This window comes from Gymnoscopelus microlampas, assembly GCF_963454915.1.
Source record: "Gymnoscopelus microlampas genome assembly, chromosome: 15".
In the NCBI taxonomy this organism is placed as follows: domain Eukaryota; kingdom Metazoa; phylum Chordata; class Actinopteri; order Myctophiformes; family Myctophidae; genus Gymnoscopelus; species Gymnoscopelus microlampas.
In genome coordinates this window covers 19,138,463-19,155,339 of record NC_139952.1, presented here as the reverse complement: position 1 = coordinate 19,155,339, position 16,877 = coordinate 19,138,463, and the positions used below count along the sequence as shown (strand labels likewise).

At 42.4% G+C, this 16,877-nt stretch overlaps 1 protein-coding gene across 1 annotated transcript in view; it reads right to left on the bottom strand.

Annotated features, from left to right (window-relative positions):
• vps50 (VPS50 subunit of EARP/GARPII complex) overlaps positions 1 to 16,877 on the bottom strand; it is a 192,526-nt gene that overhangs the window by 139,997 nt on the left and 35,652 nt on the right. Inside the window, 1 exon segment of the mRNA XM_084079678.1 lies at positions 11,459 to 11,512. Coding sequence (XP_083935804.1) covers positions 11,459 to 11,512 — 54 coding nt within the window.

Below are 16,877 nucleotides of genomic sequence, written 5' to 3'. Positions count from 1 at the left end.
AAACCTCTGGCACACAATGTGTTAACATGATATTTCATAATGGATTATTCGATAAGGTCAATTAACCGTTGCAACGCTTGTGGACACTTTGTAAAGAGAGATAACGACATAATACAGGTCCTGATCTATTGTAATGTACAAAATCCCAAGACATTTCACAATCCTCTCCGTGACAAACATTTCTGTGAGATACATCGAAGCAAAAATATGTTGTTTTCAGTCTTTTATTTCGAGGTGCCAGCTGCCCTGCCTTAGGTGAGGGATGTTATTTACTGTGTGTGGCAGAAGAAAAGGGTGCGGCGTTTGGCGGTGTAGCATCGTTGTAACACTGTCATATCTAAGACAACTGTTTAGCAACGAAATACGAGCCAGGGATAATGCATTTCCTTTGGTGATGAACACACCCAACAAAGAGACATTTGAGCAGAGGGGGAGATCTTGATCAAAGATCCTATTCAAACCTAAACGTATCCTCATGATCTTGAGTGTTGACACAGCACTTGAAGAGTCGTAAAAACGGGTTAAAAGAGCTCGTTTCAAACCTAATCGTTCCTCATGATCTTGAGTGTTGGTACAGCACTTGACGAGTCGTAAAAAAGGCAAAAAAAAACCAGCTTGTTTCAATAAACAAGGGGTTTTCCCTCAAGGGGCATTTATCATGCGGTTGTCATGCTCTTCTGCTTACTGGCTATTAAACTGAGGTACTTTGATAAGACTGGCATGGGCTGACACCAGCCATCCCAAGCGTCTCTTTTACATTGGTTTTATTTGATCACAAGGGAAACACTTGGGGGTGTTTTTTGTTCTATTGCCCCATTGCAAAGTCTATAAGTGCTTGTTGTTGGTATCAACATCCCCGGGGGAAAAAAAAGACCTGCAGAATCATCTGATGATCTATGAATCACAGAAGAAACAGACGCGTGGGTCATAAAATGAACTCAATGTTAATTCAATTAACTCACAGAAGACTTGGAGAGTTCAGTGTGATTGACAGACTGCTGCAGAACGCAGGAACAATACATCCCAACATTTAGGCTAAGTGTCATGATTTGGGACACTTAGCAAGAACTAAGCAGCGTTCTCAGTAGAAATACTAGCTTTGCCACTGCTTTCAGGCCAATACCCCAAAAGACCTTACACTGTGAAAACATCTGTGAGAAACTATCAAGGGAAGTCTATTCTTCAATAATAAAATACAACATATAGTGTCTGAAAAAGCATCAGTAGCACCTTAACGTTGTTGTATTCTCTCTCTTATTATTGGTCAAAACTCTTAAAGATTTCATGATGTTCAGTTTTACAACACATTAAAAGTATTTATCATGGTCCTTCAAACATGTATTAAAAGTTTTAACAAAAAAATCCACTCCAGTGATCCATGGCAGGATTGTTTCTCTCTGATTTCTAAAGCCTTTTCAACTGCAATGAAAAAAGAAATCTTTGCCTGCGGGTGTCACTGTTGAGGGATTTTGACTGTCAATCATCGCCTCTGCTCCCCCCCACCCCAAAGGAATGGACAGGGGAGGGGTGGAGAGGAGAGGAGAGGGGGCGGGATTAATCGACTGTGACATCAAAGTCCAGGGGCCAATCACAGATTACTTTTCAGCCTAATTATTCAGAAAACCCCAGACCACAGAAAATCCACTGAATGTTCAAAGTTCAGTTTTTTGGGGTCTAATTGAGATCATAAAACCCCCCAAAAAACATAAAAAATAAAAGAAAGTGAAAATGAATGTCATAGAACCTTTAAATGACACCATTTGCTGCCATTCCTTTTAGTCTGCCGAACTGCTGAATGGTTGGAACAAGCGGTCATATCTCTGAACACACGAACTCCATGTCCATGTATGGATGTCACTACTAGTGCGTTGACTCATACCACTGCATATCAAGAAGTGAAAAACGATCCTGTTAATGCAGTTCTGAGTCTATGGTAGCCTTTGACATTATTCTGCACTAGGAAAGCCTCACGGAAAGAAAATAGAACAGATATCCTCAGCTCAGCAATAACACACAGTGTGCTGTACCGGACGTAAAGTGGGGAGGAACCCCAGTCAATCATATCCCTATCTCGCAATAGTGTTGCCAGGCACAGGGAAAATGTTAGCTCTATTTCACATCCATCAGAATTTAATTTCCTTTACTAGCCCATATATAGCACTATGCACCTCAGTCTCAGTCTGCACCGGGTCTCATGTATTGTTCAGGGCTGGGTGAGCAGTGAACACTTGGCCTACCATCTAACGCAGTGGTTCTCAAACTTTTTCATGTCAAGGACGCGTGATTTGGGACCGCACTGGGGATTTGGGGATTTTTTACAGCAAATTCTGATTCAGTCTCAACTCATTGAGTGCCATTGACGTGTTTCACGTGTTTTACCGCAATGGCGCAACGTGCCAATGACGTGTTTGAGGTGTTTTTGAAAAAATATGTAAAAAAAGAAACTATATGTTCATGCATGTCCTGTGGACCTGAGTGTCTTTCAGACTTATGGCTCATGAGAAGATTTATTTAAGTTTTTTTTTTTTTTTTTTTATCAAAATGTGAAAAACAAATTCCATGTCAAATGGGGTGGCGGGCTGAGTCATTTTGAGTGTTCATTGTAGCGCCCCCTATAAACCAATCAGTGCCATTTTATGTTGGCCAGGTTATGCATGGCCTTGAATTTCAATGTGCCAAAATTGACGATGACGTTGCCAATGTATGGACAAGTTATTGGACAAAATTCAGAAGAAAAATAAGAATAGTAGTAATTGTAGCAGATTACAAGTGTCACAATGAAACTAGTCTCTAAAAAACAGTCTGCAGCCATAGTCCCTGGAAACCCTCACTCCACAGCCGGGGGGGTCCAATGATCACAATACATGGAAGCCTGTGAGACGAGAGAAAGCACAAAATACTCTGGGGAAGACAGCTCAGTCAGCTCAACGTCTGCTGCTGGAGATAATGCTACATGAAGGAGGAAGCCTGCCAGTCAGTAAATAGGATGGTTTTAGAGAAAGTGAAGGTTAAATGGTCATCCGTGTTTTTAGGACAAAACAACGACAAGAAAAACACCTAGGAGGGCAAGATGCTGAGTTTTCTATCAAGACAAAATGTGCAAATAAGCATGTACTGTATGTGCACACGTACACAGAGAGTTGTATTAGGACACTATTGTGAAAGCAGTCCCCTGAGGACTTGAACATTTCCTGGACTTCTTTTATCCTGATGAAGACATCTGAGTAAATGTTAGATACTCACAGGAGCACTTGCTGGCATGCACACACACACACACACACACACACACACACACACAGGAAATAAAAAGCCAACAAATAATATTACACACCGCATCCAACCTCTCATCCACCTCTACAGTTGGTATTGTGAGAGAGAGAGAGAGAAAAGTTTGGTAACATTTTTTTCTCTATTCATATAATATCAATGCCCATCCCACGACATGTGTCGAGGGAAGAAAGAACTGGTTTCTTAACATTCATTCTGCAAAGAAAAAAAAAGCCCACGCACAAGGCCAACATGCAATTACACAAACTTTTTTGTAGGTTGAACCTTCACCTCCCGCACACAAAAACCTAGCATATACACACGCACACAGGTGCAAACACACACACACACACACACACGCGCACACACACACACACACACACACACACACACACACACACAGACACACTAAGCAGCCCTCTCATTTTCTCATCTACCAAGTGGGAGAGCCCATACAACCTATATACGTATATATATGACCACAAACTGGTCCATTTATCACTCCTGTTCAACAGAGGTGAAAGCGAAGTGCAGACAAAGGCGTTAGCAAGACATTCAATGAATGGTAATGGCTGCCGGTGCAAAATAATTGAATCTCCGGACCGAGTCCATTCGTTCCCACTGCCACTGACTGGCCCAGGCAGTTAGCTCTTTCTGAAGGCCGCTCGCTTCAAATTCATTACAACACTGACTGCCACAAGGCGCTCTGCTCTCTCTCTCTCTTTCCCGACACGTCCTGAATGTCAGCTAGAGCGGGTTGTCCACTCAATTCTAGGCTGTCTACATGTTAACAAGGAAGATAAAGAAGGGGTAGGCCTTTTAAATCACAATACAGGTGCTGTTATTTATTTATTCATTTTCTCTGGCTGAAATCATTATTAATATTGAGCTCACAAAAAAGGTGGATATCAGGTGTTCCTGCTGATTGATTTATGTGCCTTTTCCAAGTCCGTCTGTATGTTTTTGTGTTCTCAATGTAAAGCACTTTGGAGGTACACAAACCTAAGAATTGAGATTGAAGTACACAGCTATCATAAATTATAAGCCATTTAATTGTATCACACCTGGAATGGACAGAAAAGAACAATAGTTTCAGTGAGCATATCTTGGCCACCCTTGTGGAGGTCCAAGTGAAACATCAACCACAGAACAGTCAGCACCCCAGCTACATAGCAGCGATTCTATTATACCCCCGCCCCCCAATGAAAGGGGAAAATGAGGGTGATTTATGATCCGACGGTATCTTGAGATTTACAGACAATGCCAAAATATCTTTTTGTCTTCTTCGTACTCAATTTTGTCGTATGTGGTATCCATCACTCTTTATTTCACATTGAATAGAACGGAATCTTTTCTTTTGATTTACAACATAAATGATTTAAGATAAAACAAATGAAAATGGCATGGACAAAAATATTATTATATAATACTTAATATGTTAAAGAGCTGGTGCCATGTTTTTGCACTTTTTCTGTTTTTCATGTGTCTATGAGGTTGATAGAACTTCATTAAGCCCCCCGGAGGTGGTTTTATGGTGTTTTATGTCTTCTCTGATTATTTGGAGTTTCTTCCTGGAGGCTGAAATCTTGAGGGTCAAACGTGCCAATAGAGAAACAGCCCTTTAGTGACATCACAGAGCCCCCAAAAAACATACCCTCCCCCTCATTATCATAACACAACAGGTGTGGGCATGAGGAGGAGGAGGGACTAGGACAGGTGGGTGGTGCTAAGGTGGTGGAGGAGGTGCTAAGGTGAGAACCAGGCATACTTAATGAACTGGAGGCGTGTCCACATAAAAACATTTTTAGCGGTGCCAGCCGCTCCACACTTGACTCTGTCCGTCCGTTATGTCCGTCTGAGCCCGGATGTCCGTTTGAGCACGGGCTTCAAACAGCTATAACTCCAGATCGCAGCATGCCAGCAAGTCCAAATTTGGTATGTGGACTTACACCACCAATTGGGACGAGCATTGATTGCTGAAGCCCCGCCCCGCCCTATTATAGCGCCACCAGGAGGCCACTGGCTTTAAACAGCGCTTTACACAGCTATAACTCCACTTCGCAGCATGCCAGCAAGTCCAAATTTGGTATGTGGACTTAGACCACCAATAGGGACGAGCATTGATTGCTGAAGCCCCGCCCCGCCCTATTATAGCGCCACCAGGAGGCCACTGGCTTTAAACAGCTATAACTCCAGTTTGTAGCATATGCCACCAAGTCCAACTAATACCACCAATAGGGACCAACTGTAATTACATAAGCCCCGCCCCCTCTGTCTTCCCATTGGCTGGGCTTTAAACAGCCATAACTCCAGTTCACAGCATGCTACTGAGTACAAATTTGGTACGTGGACTCAGACCACCAATAGGGACGAACTGAAATGTAGTAAGCCCCGCCCCCTCTGCCTTCCTATTGGCTGGGCTTTAAACAGCCATAAGTCCACTTTGCAGCATGCTACCAAATACACATTTACCACGTGAACTTAGACCACCAATAGGGACAAGCTTTAATTGCTGAAGCCCCGCCCCCTCTGTATTGTCATTGGCTGGGCTACACACAGCCATAACTCCAGTTAGCAGCATGCCACCAAGTCCGAATTTGGTTTGTGGACTTACACCACCAATAGGGACGAGCATTAATTGCTGAAGCCCCGCCCCGCCCTATTATAGCGCCACCAGGAGGCCACTCATCAAAGGCACCGCTTCCTTCACACAGGGTGCGATTTTTTTTAACAATTTCTGTACACTTTTTTTTTTTTGAAAAAAATCCCTACATAATAATACCTTATGATCAGGTTTTAGGGTTGAAAAATATCATGGCACTCCATCTTTAATATGTTGTAGCAGAGTCTTGAGACAATATCTTCAATCAAGCACTTTCTGTAACTCTGAATATGATTTCTTCACCTATCCACTGGCAGTTTTCCAACTCTTCTTGCACAAACATTTTGATGTATGAGTTTTGGGTTAACAGCAAGAGTGGGCAACTAAACATTTATTCCCAAATGTAAAAAAAAATATGATGCATAATGATGCATGTTCAAATCATGTACAATCAAAATTACTTAAGATAATTTCTTCTTTCTTTCTTTTTACCTTTTGGAAAAACAATCGCCTATTTAACATTGAGGTGCCCACAATGTTTAGGTGTCCACACGTCCTCTATCCGTTTTGGGTCATTATCCTGCTGGAAGACCCATGACCTGCAAATAACACACAGCTGTCTGTCACTGGGCTTCATGTTTCGTCCAAAATTCCTTGATAGCCTTCCGATTTCACTGTGTCCTGCACAGATTCAAGGCAACCAGTGCCAAAGTCAGAATAGCAACCACAACACATCACTCTGAGCCTCCCCTATTATATTATAGGCACACAAAAGTGTGCCTATAATAAGAAATAGTGAATATAACAGCTCTAAAAGCTCACAATGTGTCGCATCGTAATGGGGTGTGAGCTCGTAGACTCGTTATTTTTTCGCTGTTCATCATGCAACAAAGTTTATAGGGCTTAAGTGGTTTATCTGTTCAAAGAACATTCCCCAGAAGGACTGTGGCTTGTCAACATGCATTATGGCAAAGTCCAGTCTGGCTTTTTTTTGTGTCTCTTTTAGAAGCAGGATCTTTTACCATGGAGCCCATTTTCATTCCGACAGCAGGGGATGGTGTGACTTGAAACTGTTTCTTTAATCTGTTTTGGCATTTTCTTTGGTTCTGTGGTGATGTAGTCATTACATGCACTCGCATACACACACATCAGTGTCTTCCCCTTTCGCTTTTCCCTCCATCTCCAAAGCACAGACAGTTTAAGAGTTCACAAAAAGAAATCGACCAATGAACCTTGCTTCTCGACTTTTTGTTTCTCTCTGCGCACCAGGCAATTAATCCTGTGACATCTCGTCTTTGACTTTTTAACATAACCCGCCTCTCTGGTCTAGTCCATTGTGACCCTTTGGGGAAGCGTTTAGGCTCGTATTCTCATTTGTTGACTCTATCATACAAGACAATATCTCGCGGTCACGGTCGCCTCGGAAAACAAGGTAGTGTTGATCAAATCGATTCGGTTACTGCCTTGTCCATTTCTCGCTTCAAATGTTTTCAAAAACATTCTTGAGACCAATGTTTAGCTGTACAGGACGTTGTGCGTTTGTTTACATGGCTGCCGTGTTGGATACGGCACAAAATCAAGCAGAGCAGCAGGTGCTCTGAGTCTTTGATTAGACAGCGGTCTGTTATAAAGTTCATCGGTCATTATCGAGAAATAACACACCGCTGAATTCAGTGAGTGGCCAATCAGAATCAAGCATTCAACCAAGCCGTGTAATAATCTTATACAATATAAACCTTCACCAATTTCAGGAAAACAGACGACATAGCCCTGACTTAAACCTCCGTTTTAGATTTACGACATGGTGAGAATCTCACAACACAAACGGACGTCTCCAGGTCTCAGGAATTAGTTATCACATTGCCTTTACATTGACCATGCATGTCTGTAACCTCGCAGTTATATTGACCATGCTTGACTGTCAATTTACCTTTACATTGACCATGATTGACTGTCACCTTGCCTTGACCATGCTTGACTATTACTTTACCTTTAAATTAACCATGATTGACTGTCGCCTTTACATTGACCATGCTTTACCAGACTATTACTTTTTTTCTAATCTCCCCAGACCACACTCTGCCCTCCCGGTTTCTGTTTACATTTGTCATACCAAATGAACAGAACAGTCTGCTTAAACTGTATAGGGTACACATCATTTTGGCCAAGATATTTTAGAATGTATTATAAAATAAGCAATAATAATGTTTTGTTCCACAGCAAACCAAAAGATATAAATGGCAGGATAATTCAATATATTTGAATTTGAAAACTTAACAGGGAAAAGGGTGCATTTTAATAAAATGCAAGGGTACTAATATTCTCAGCCACACGTGTATCTCGCAAGAAAAAAGAATGCACTAGTCTATGTTAAATCAATGATGGACAGCTGAGGCGAGTTATTTTCAGAGTCAAGTCACTATAAACACATGAACGAATGTACTAGATCATTATTCTGGATTATTTAAATTATTACGAAAGAACATTAGCTAAGTGTCTTAGTCTGGCTGTGTCTCTAACCTCTGTGTAACCTTCTATCGGAGCTAGTCTGATCAGACCCCTTGAGTGTGAATACGTTGCTCTGGAGTGCTGCTGAGGTCTAATGTCCTTGAGAGGAAGAGTAAAGAGTTCACACACAGGTCAGAGCAGCAGAATGACGATGCCTATGTTTTCATGACTCGACGTGTAAACAGCATGTTCTCAAGGTATATGAGGGCTGTCAAAGTATACAGGGGCTCTTCATAGTGTGTGTGTGTGTGTGTGTGTGTGTGTGTGTGTGTGTGTGTGTGTGTGTGTGTGTGTGTGTGTGTGTGTGTGTGTGTGTGTGTGTGTGTGTGTGTAAACATGAGGAATTTGTTAAAAGCATGCTGTGCGCTACATCGCATTTGGTTACCTATCAAATTCTGTTTGTGTCCGTTGCGTCCTACCATCACTGCAATAACGGCAGGTCACAGAATCCGACGTCTAACATGCGGTGTAACACCTTACCCTCTCCGCGCCCATGACAAAGTAGACTGGACTGTATTTTCTTGCAATACCAGCTTATAGCTTTCCAGTTATATAATATGAGTCTCCCGGCCAGTAGTGAAGCAAATGCAATTGCACTCCTCACCTGGCCCGGGAGGCCTGTTTTTCACACTTTGAGTGAAGACGGGCAGAATAAATCACTTTTTCTGAGGCGCAAAGAAGTGAGCCATCTGCCAATGGCGCCACCGATTCTTCCCGTCTGTTCTTGATTACCAGGAATGCTTCCAGGGGAAGACGTATGGCATTTTAGTTGAGGCACCTCCACTCCACTAAAAGCAGTGGGAATTTGCGAGCCAATCAAATCTGAGAGAAGGCAGGGTCAATGCAAATGCCCCCAAATACCCAAGGCAACGGGCCAGTAATAAGCATGGTGATGATTTCACCTCAGCGGTGTCAAAGGAGGGGTCACAGAAATAACGGCCAATTTACAATGCATAGCCTGATGTTAGGCTGGCTCCATTATAGATGCAAATGCAATTTCACCGACTTTTGCATAAATGACTCCTAATGGCTGCCAATCACGTAAAATCTCTTGCTATGCTTAAAGCTATTGTTTTGTATTGATTCTCATTACACAGAGAATAGACTGCACCATAAAGAGAGCTTTTTGTCAGATCAGACGGCACACTAATGGCCCCAGAAATCCCCATGCCCTCCAATGGCTCTGGTCAAAGTGGATGAAGTAATATGGGGATGAAGTAATATGGGTATGAAGTTTAAACAACAGTATAGTCAACACTACACACACACTGGCTCTTATTATTCGAGGATTGGCGTCACTACCTGGCCAACCAAAAGGAACTTATGGGTTTTGTCTTGAGGAAAGAGAATGACAACTAAGCCAACTATCGTGCTTGTTTCCTTATTATTTTTCCGTCTTCCGTTTAAGTTGGTTGGTGGTGGGATTACTTTTGGTGCGGATTTGTATATCAATATTTTTGAAGGACGTAAATGAAACATGTACAAAAAGAAAAGAAAGTCGATCATGTAAGTTGAGCGCTCAACATAGCAATTTGAGCATCCATCAGCTGGGTGAAGTTAAAAAATGAACTTCTTCCGTGGGACTAATAAGGTAATCAAATAAAAAAAGAGGATCCAATAACTTGGACTTTCCAAGTTATTTCAAATAGCCCTATTTTATGCATAGGCTATTTGAAAATAGCCGATCTACAAGCTCACAACGCGTCGCATCGCAACGTGTTGTGAGCTTGTAGATCTGCTATTATAAATGTGTTAGTACTTTTACTTTTGGTACTTTAAGTACATTTTGATGCCAATACTTTACTACTTTTACTCAAGTAACATTTTGAACACAGTCCTTTTACTTGTAACAGAGTATTTCTACACTGTGGTATTGCTACTTTTTTTTAAGTAAAATATCTGAGTACTTTTTCCACCACTGGTATTTGGGGGCATTTGCATTGACGGCGCCTACTCTCTGATAGTAGTTGCGCGCTGTGCTCCACCATGGCTCACCTGTCGCCAACGGTCACATCATCTTCGGTTTCTGTCATGCGAGAATTTTGTTTCTTTCTACATCTACAGTACGTCTCATGAACGTGTGCTCAGCCAGTCTGATTAACTGTCTATGTTTGACAGGCAAACAGCTATATTTTCAGTATCGATGATGTCATCAATACATCATCCTTGCCCAATCTGATTCCCTTTGAATTCCATTATAATAAAGTTAAATGTTTCAGAAGGTAAATAGGATATGTGGAAAAAGTACTAAGCTAGCCTATTGGCAGTGTGCACAAAAGCTTTGGCACTGATTGGTCCAGCGGTTTGCGGGATTAGGTACCGACAAACACTCACACACAGACAGACCCTCTTATAGACAGACCGGCTAGACTCTGTACGAGCCTACGCCACAATAAAAACAGGCGGCATGTCATAATTCATCTCTAGAAATGCAATCAGACCACTGCCCTAGAGGTCCGGGCACCTAGGCTCCATTGCAGCCTGACCGCGTGTCGCGGGTTCGAGTCCCGACCCCGACGACCTTTGCTGCGTGTCACTCCCGTGTCTGCCGAAAAAGTCCCAAAACATTTTATTCAAAAAAGAAAAGAAATGTAATCACAGTACAGTAGCCAGAATCTTGTGAGACGTGAAGCCGATTCTACAAATGCCCTCTAAATCCCAACAGTACTCAAACAAAAGTATGTTTCTATATCAGTGCTGCTCAAACTTTTTCATGTCCAGGACGCATAAATTATATGTATTTGGTCGCCGACCCCATCTCAAAATATGTTGTTCCAGGGACCCCCCAGAAGCAAAGATTTGTGTTAAAAAAAATAGCTTTAAAAGCATATATTCAAAGATTTGCACACATTTTCACGATTTTTCAAAAATAGCAGTGCCGCGCTATGAGCTTGTAGATCTGCTATTTTTGAATAGCCAAAGTGTAAAATAATGCTTTTTAGATCAAATAAAAAAAATGACACACAGATGCGTTCCAGGTCTTAATGGGTTAAGATGAATGTTTGGAACCAAGCAAAGCGATAAAGAAGGGGATTGCTCCTATATTTTACAAGTGGTTATGAAGTGATAGAGGGAGCTTACCTTGACATAAGCTGGCTGTTTTTCCAGGATTAGGTCTGCGACCCTTTTGGAAACCTACAGAGGGAGAGAGTGAAATAGGGAGGGAGAGAGAGAGAGACAGGGAATGAGTATTCAAATCACAAGGGGGGGGGGGGGGGGGGACATACCCAAAATGTCACCTCACTACTCAAAGGAGGACTCTGATTATCTCTGTAATCTTCTTTCTGTGTTACTTCCTCACTCCTTAAAGAATAACTACGACTACACCACACCGGTGAGGTGACATTGTAAGCAGAGCTTCAAAAAACGATATTATGTACACTGATTATGAAGGTTATCCTGCGTTAGAGGAGAAGAAAACAACTTAAGAGCAGAGGAGGTCAGCGATTGAGAAAGGTGAATTAAATCTAAACACAGAGACACTGAAGGCCGGGGCGCTACAGGCAGATCCCACTCCATGGACTGCAAATAATATACATGCACTGTCTGCTTCAACTGTCATTTGTACACTAGGGCTTTCACCAACTAGTCGACTAGTATAACCACTAGTAATATATTGTTTATCTATTTTAAAAAATATATATATTGTATTGTACACCCTATTGTACATTGTGTATAATCTTGAGTACTATATATTTATTCTGTGTGTGCAACAAGGAATCTGGATACTTTCGAAAAAGTATCGCTTTTAGGCAGAAGCATGAACAGTCAACATAAGTTATTTCTTGCATAAAAAGTGGGACAAAAACTGGGAAGTTGGCTCCTAATACTTTGTTAACCAAAACATCCCCCCCCCAGGCTAAAAGAAGATGGGACATGGCTAATGAGGTAGCATTGCAATTTACCGCTCTCTTGAGCCTCATCATAAGCAGGCTAGATTAACCTTAGCCTTGGCTAATCCAAGACTGTGTCCTCGGTGACTGAGAATCTGAGATAATGCTGAGTATTAACTTGGGGATGACGGTTGTATATGAACAACATTGCCATCAGGCTGACTGACCTGCCACAGGCAATTCCAGGGGGGGCTTTAACCCTAATTGGGCAAAAGAAAGTGTAATGACAAAACATGACACATCTTCAACTCCCTTCATTTTTTAATTACCTTTTTTTGTTTACTTGTTTTTGTTTAGTTTTTTGGCAGGACTTTTACCGCTGCGCCATCCGGACACCCCACACTACTTTTTCACGTGTTCACTGTCCAATGATTTGTCGCAATATACCTGTAGTAGCCCGTGTACTCCGGTTGCACTGTACTGATGTAATGACACAGTCCATTATAATATCCATGCCCCCACAGGCTTTGTGCCTTTTCATACACACCCACAACCCCAAAACGTTGTCATTACATGCCTCACAGAGGGTGTGCCTCCGGGCGAATGTGTCACTTTCTAGTTTCACTTTCATTTAACTTTTTCTCCAAAGCATGAATTTGGCTTCGGGGCAGGCAACAGTAAAGACCTGATTCACAAACATTACACCACACCCAAATAAATGGAACCAACCAACCACTACTTCAATTACCTCTTTCCTGAACCTACAATATATGTAACTATACACACACACACACAAACCACTGATGCGTACCGCTAGGCACGGTTATGCACATGGCCAAGGCAGGGCCGTAACAATGCCAGGCACGCCTTATAATGCCAAGATGAGAATATTCAAAGCACACAATGAGGCGTGTCTCTGAAAAGCATGAGATACACAGGGGTGAGGGCAGAGGTGGCATTTCAATGGGAATTGAGTATGCATGGGAGATAGCTAGGGACCTGAACAGATGGTCAATGAAGTGAAAAGCTTTGTTCACTGTGTGTGTGTGTGCGTGCATGTGTGTGTGTGTGTGTGTGTGTGTGTGTGTGTGTGTGTGTGTGTCTGTGTGCGTGTGTGCGTGTGTGCGTGCGTGTGTGTGTGTGTGTGTGTGTGTGTGTAAAAATAATACAAAGATCATGAGGACAAAATCACTGAAAATAATTGAAGAGATAGAAAACTCAGATTAAAAGCAGACACAAAGAGAAAACGAGAATGAGAGAGAGCATAATGTTGAGGTGTTGTAAAAGAAGAGGCCTGGGGGGTATTGCAAAAGCAAATCACTCCAGGCATTCAGTCAAAAACTTCACCAAACCTACATAGCCAAATATTGGTGATAAGGGCCATACCACAATAACATCATTTGTTTCGCAAATATGATCTTCAACTAGATTTGTGGATTCAGACATCGTCGACCTTTCTTCATTGGTTGCTGATCTAACGTAATGGCCTTGAGTATCTTATACTCTGTCGTACAACAGAAGTGTCGTTCGCCGAAAATAGCAAATCTATAAGCTCACAGCACATTGTGACGTATGCAAGCTTGTCGATCGTCTATTTTCGGCATTTCAAACCACTTTTTTGGTGTTTTATTGCTGTTAAGGCTTGATAAAACCAATCTGCTTCCAATCTGGATATAACTTCCCAAAAAATCTATCTGTTCAATGTTATAAAAATCAAGCTGTTCAATAAAAGGTTTGGGTGAAGAGATGTTACCAGTAAGCTTGCATCAAACTGAGTCATAGCAAGATGAGCACAATTAAGAGAGAACTGATTAGCTAGAAAGGGAAGACTTCCGTTAGCTCACATAATTGGACACGTTAGCTAGAGCTAGCTTAGCAGGAATATCTACAGAATATTAGTACGTTGAGAAAATTGTCAAGTAGCAAACTTAATTAGCAAGCTAAATTAGCTGAACATGTAGCAAATACAAATCCACAGAAGATCTATCCGATCTAACACCAGCTAATCAATCCAAAGTTACTGTGTGTGTGTGTGTGTGTGTGTGTGTGTGTGTGTGTGTGTGTGTGTGTGTGTGTGTGTGTGTGTGTGTGTGTGTGTGTGTGTGTGTGTGTGTGTGTGTGTGTGTGTGTGTGTGTGTGTGTGTGAGAAAACAGATATAAGGCATTATCAATAAGGGAAAAATCATTTGTCTCTTTCCCTCTTACTCACACACACGCACGCAATATCTGAATTATGTAAGCCTGGCTAGAAGTCTGATGGGGGATTAAATACCCAGATGGGGTGAAGAAAAACATGCAGTAGCATTAACCACAACTGTGTGGAGCAACCATTCCAAGACATCATTCACACTGCATGAAGGATCACCATCTTTTTCTTTGAGGTTCAGTCAAAATAAAAATGTGGCGACGGAACAGCACAGGTAAGCACTGTGAAGTTAACTAGGGACACTAGGGCCTTATCATACACAGTGTCACACACACAGACAAACCAAACTCATTCAGGAATACTAATTCACACACAGCCCATGTCCCCAACATCTTTTCAATGGGCCATGGTTTGGCAGTAGATGAGGCAATTAGCTTTAAAAAGAGTCTGTGCCAGGAATGTGTCAGAGATGCCAATTAGACTGGACTACAGTGGCAGGAGAAAGGACAGCGTCATTGTCCTCTCGTGAATGCCATGCCAAGCCTGTTCAATCACCTAGCAGACGACTGGTTGAAAGGAGGGAGGGCAGAAGAAAATGGGTGTTGTGGTAATCGTGGCATCTTCCATTAAAAGGCGTCAGAATCCAATGATTAATATATAAATCCGATGTAGTATTAATTAGTCACAAGATCTTGTTAATCCATTTCATTGGTTAAATATTTATGAAACCCAGAGACAGACTTTCAACCTGGCGTCCCTATTTTGGACATGTTATTATAGAAGAACATTGTCAAAAATCAACACATCGCATCACGATGCGTTGGGAGCTTGTAGGTAGGATATTTTTGCAACTTTTCACCCGCAGAGAATAGCTGACATACAAGCTCTGAGCTCACAACCACGTCGCGGTTGCGACCGCTGTGAGCTTGGAGGTCTGCCCGCCCACCGGCCCTCCCATTAGCCAATTTTAATATAGCTAATAGGCGTTCAAAGTGGTAGTGTATTTGTGCATGTTCATGTGTGCACAATTCTATGCATATTTCTCCACCACACCATGATTTATGATGAACAACAGGTACGTGTTTCGTACAATGTATCCAGATACATCCAGCTTTAGATGCAGTTGAGACGGATTGCTGTTCACACCCTGCATCATCACGCCTCTCAAATGTGTCTTTCTTGAGAGCCCACTTTTGCTCATGTTTCAATATGCAAATAACCATGCGCCAAATTAAGCCATTAAGACCTGAAGCCGATTCTACAAATGTCTTCTAAATCCCAATAGTTGTCTGAAAAACGTATGTTTCATCAGTGGTGCTCAATCTCTTTCATCTCAAGGACCCCCAAAATTATATGTATTTGGCCGCCGACCCCCATCTCAAAATGTTTTGTTCCAGGGACCCCCCAGAAGCAAAGATTTGAGTTAAAAATGTTTGCTTTAAAACAATATATATTCAAAGATTTGCACACATTTTCACGATTTTTCAAAAATAGCAGATCTACAAGCTCGTAGCGCGGCACTTGGTGCCACGCTATGAGCTTGTATATCTGCTATTTTTGAATAGCAAAAGTGTAAAATGCTTTTTAGCTCAAATCAAAAAGTGACAGAGATGCGTTTCCAGGTCTTAAAATGGGTTAAAAGAATTACAACGGGGGCAAGGTGGCGCAGTCGGTAGCGCTGTCGCCTCACAGCTAGAAGGTCCTGGGTTCGATTCCCGCCAGGGACGCTGTGGGGGACGCTGTGGGTGCTGGGGGCGTGTATTCTCCTCCGCGTCATCAGCGCCCATACCCTAGGTGGGGTTGGCGAAAGGGCCTACTCTGTGTGGAGTTTGCATGTTCTCCCCGTGTCTCCTAGGGTAGTTAATACCCTCACAAAAACATGTAGTAATCCTGGTCGCTATACCGCCTCCCCCATGACAGCCGGGGCGCCTGATGGAGGGGAAGGGAACTGGTTGGAATAACGTGTTCCTTCCACGCGCTACATCCTACCGGGGAAACTCTCCCCTGTCAGGTGACAAGAAGGTCAGTTGGCTCTCATGCACTGAAGGAAGCATGAGCTCGGCCCTGGCCTCCCTGGCTGTGGGGGACTGGTGTAGCGCTGGTGTTGGGCTGGTGTAGCGCCCAGGATCACTTAGGAAATTGGCACCGGGTGAAAAAAATGGGTTACAAAAATCGCAGGATAAAAAAATTAAGAAAGAAAAAAGAGTTACAACAAAGACTCTGTTCATGGCTTAGTTCATTTGCTGACATACTGTATGTGTTTGGGGGGGATATGCGAGACTCTGCATGGTTGTCTGTGAGTGCAGAGGGAGTGCGTTTCACACACTGACATCAAGGAATGATGTCAAGTCAAACTGAGAGCAATTGAATGTTGATATAACTCGATGTGCCGTAGATCAGTGGTTCCCAAACTTTTTTCCTTATCTGACAAAGCTGAGACCCCTCACATGTGCATACACACACATATACATACCTGTACTGTATACGCGTGTTCTTCACGTTAACTACATGAGCACTATAT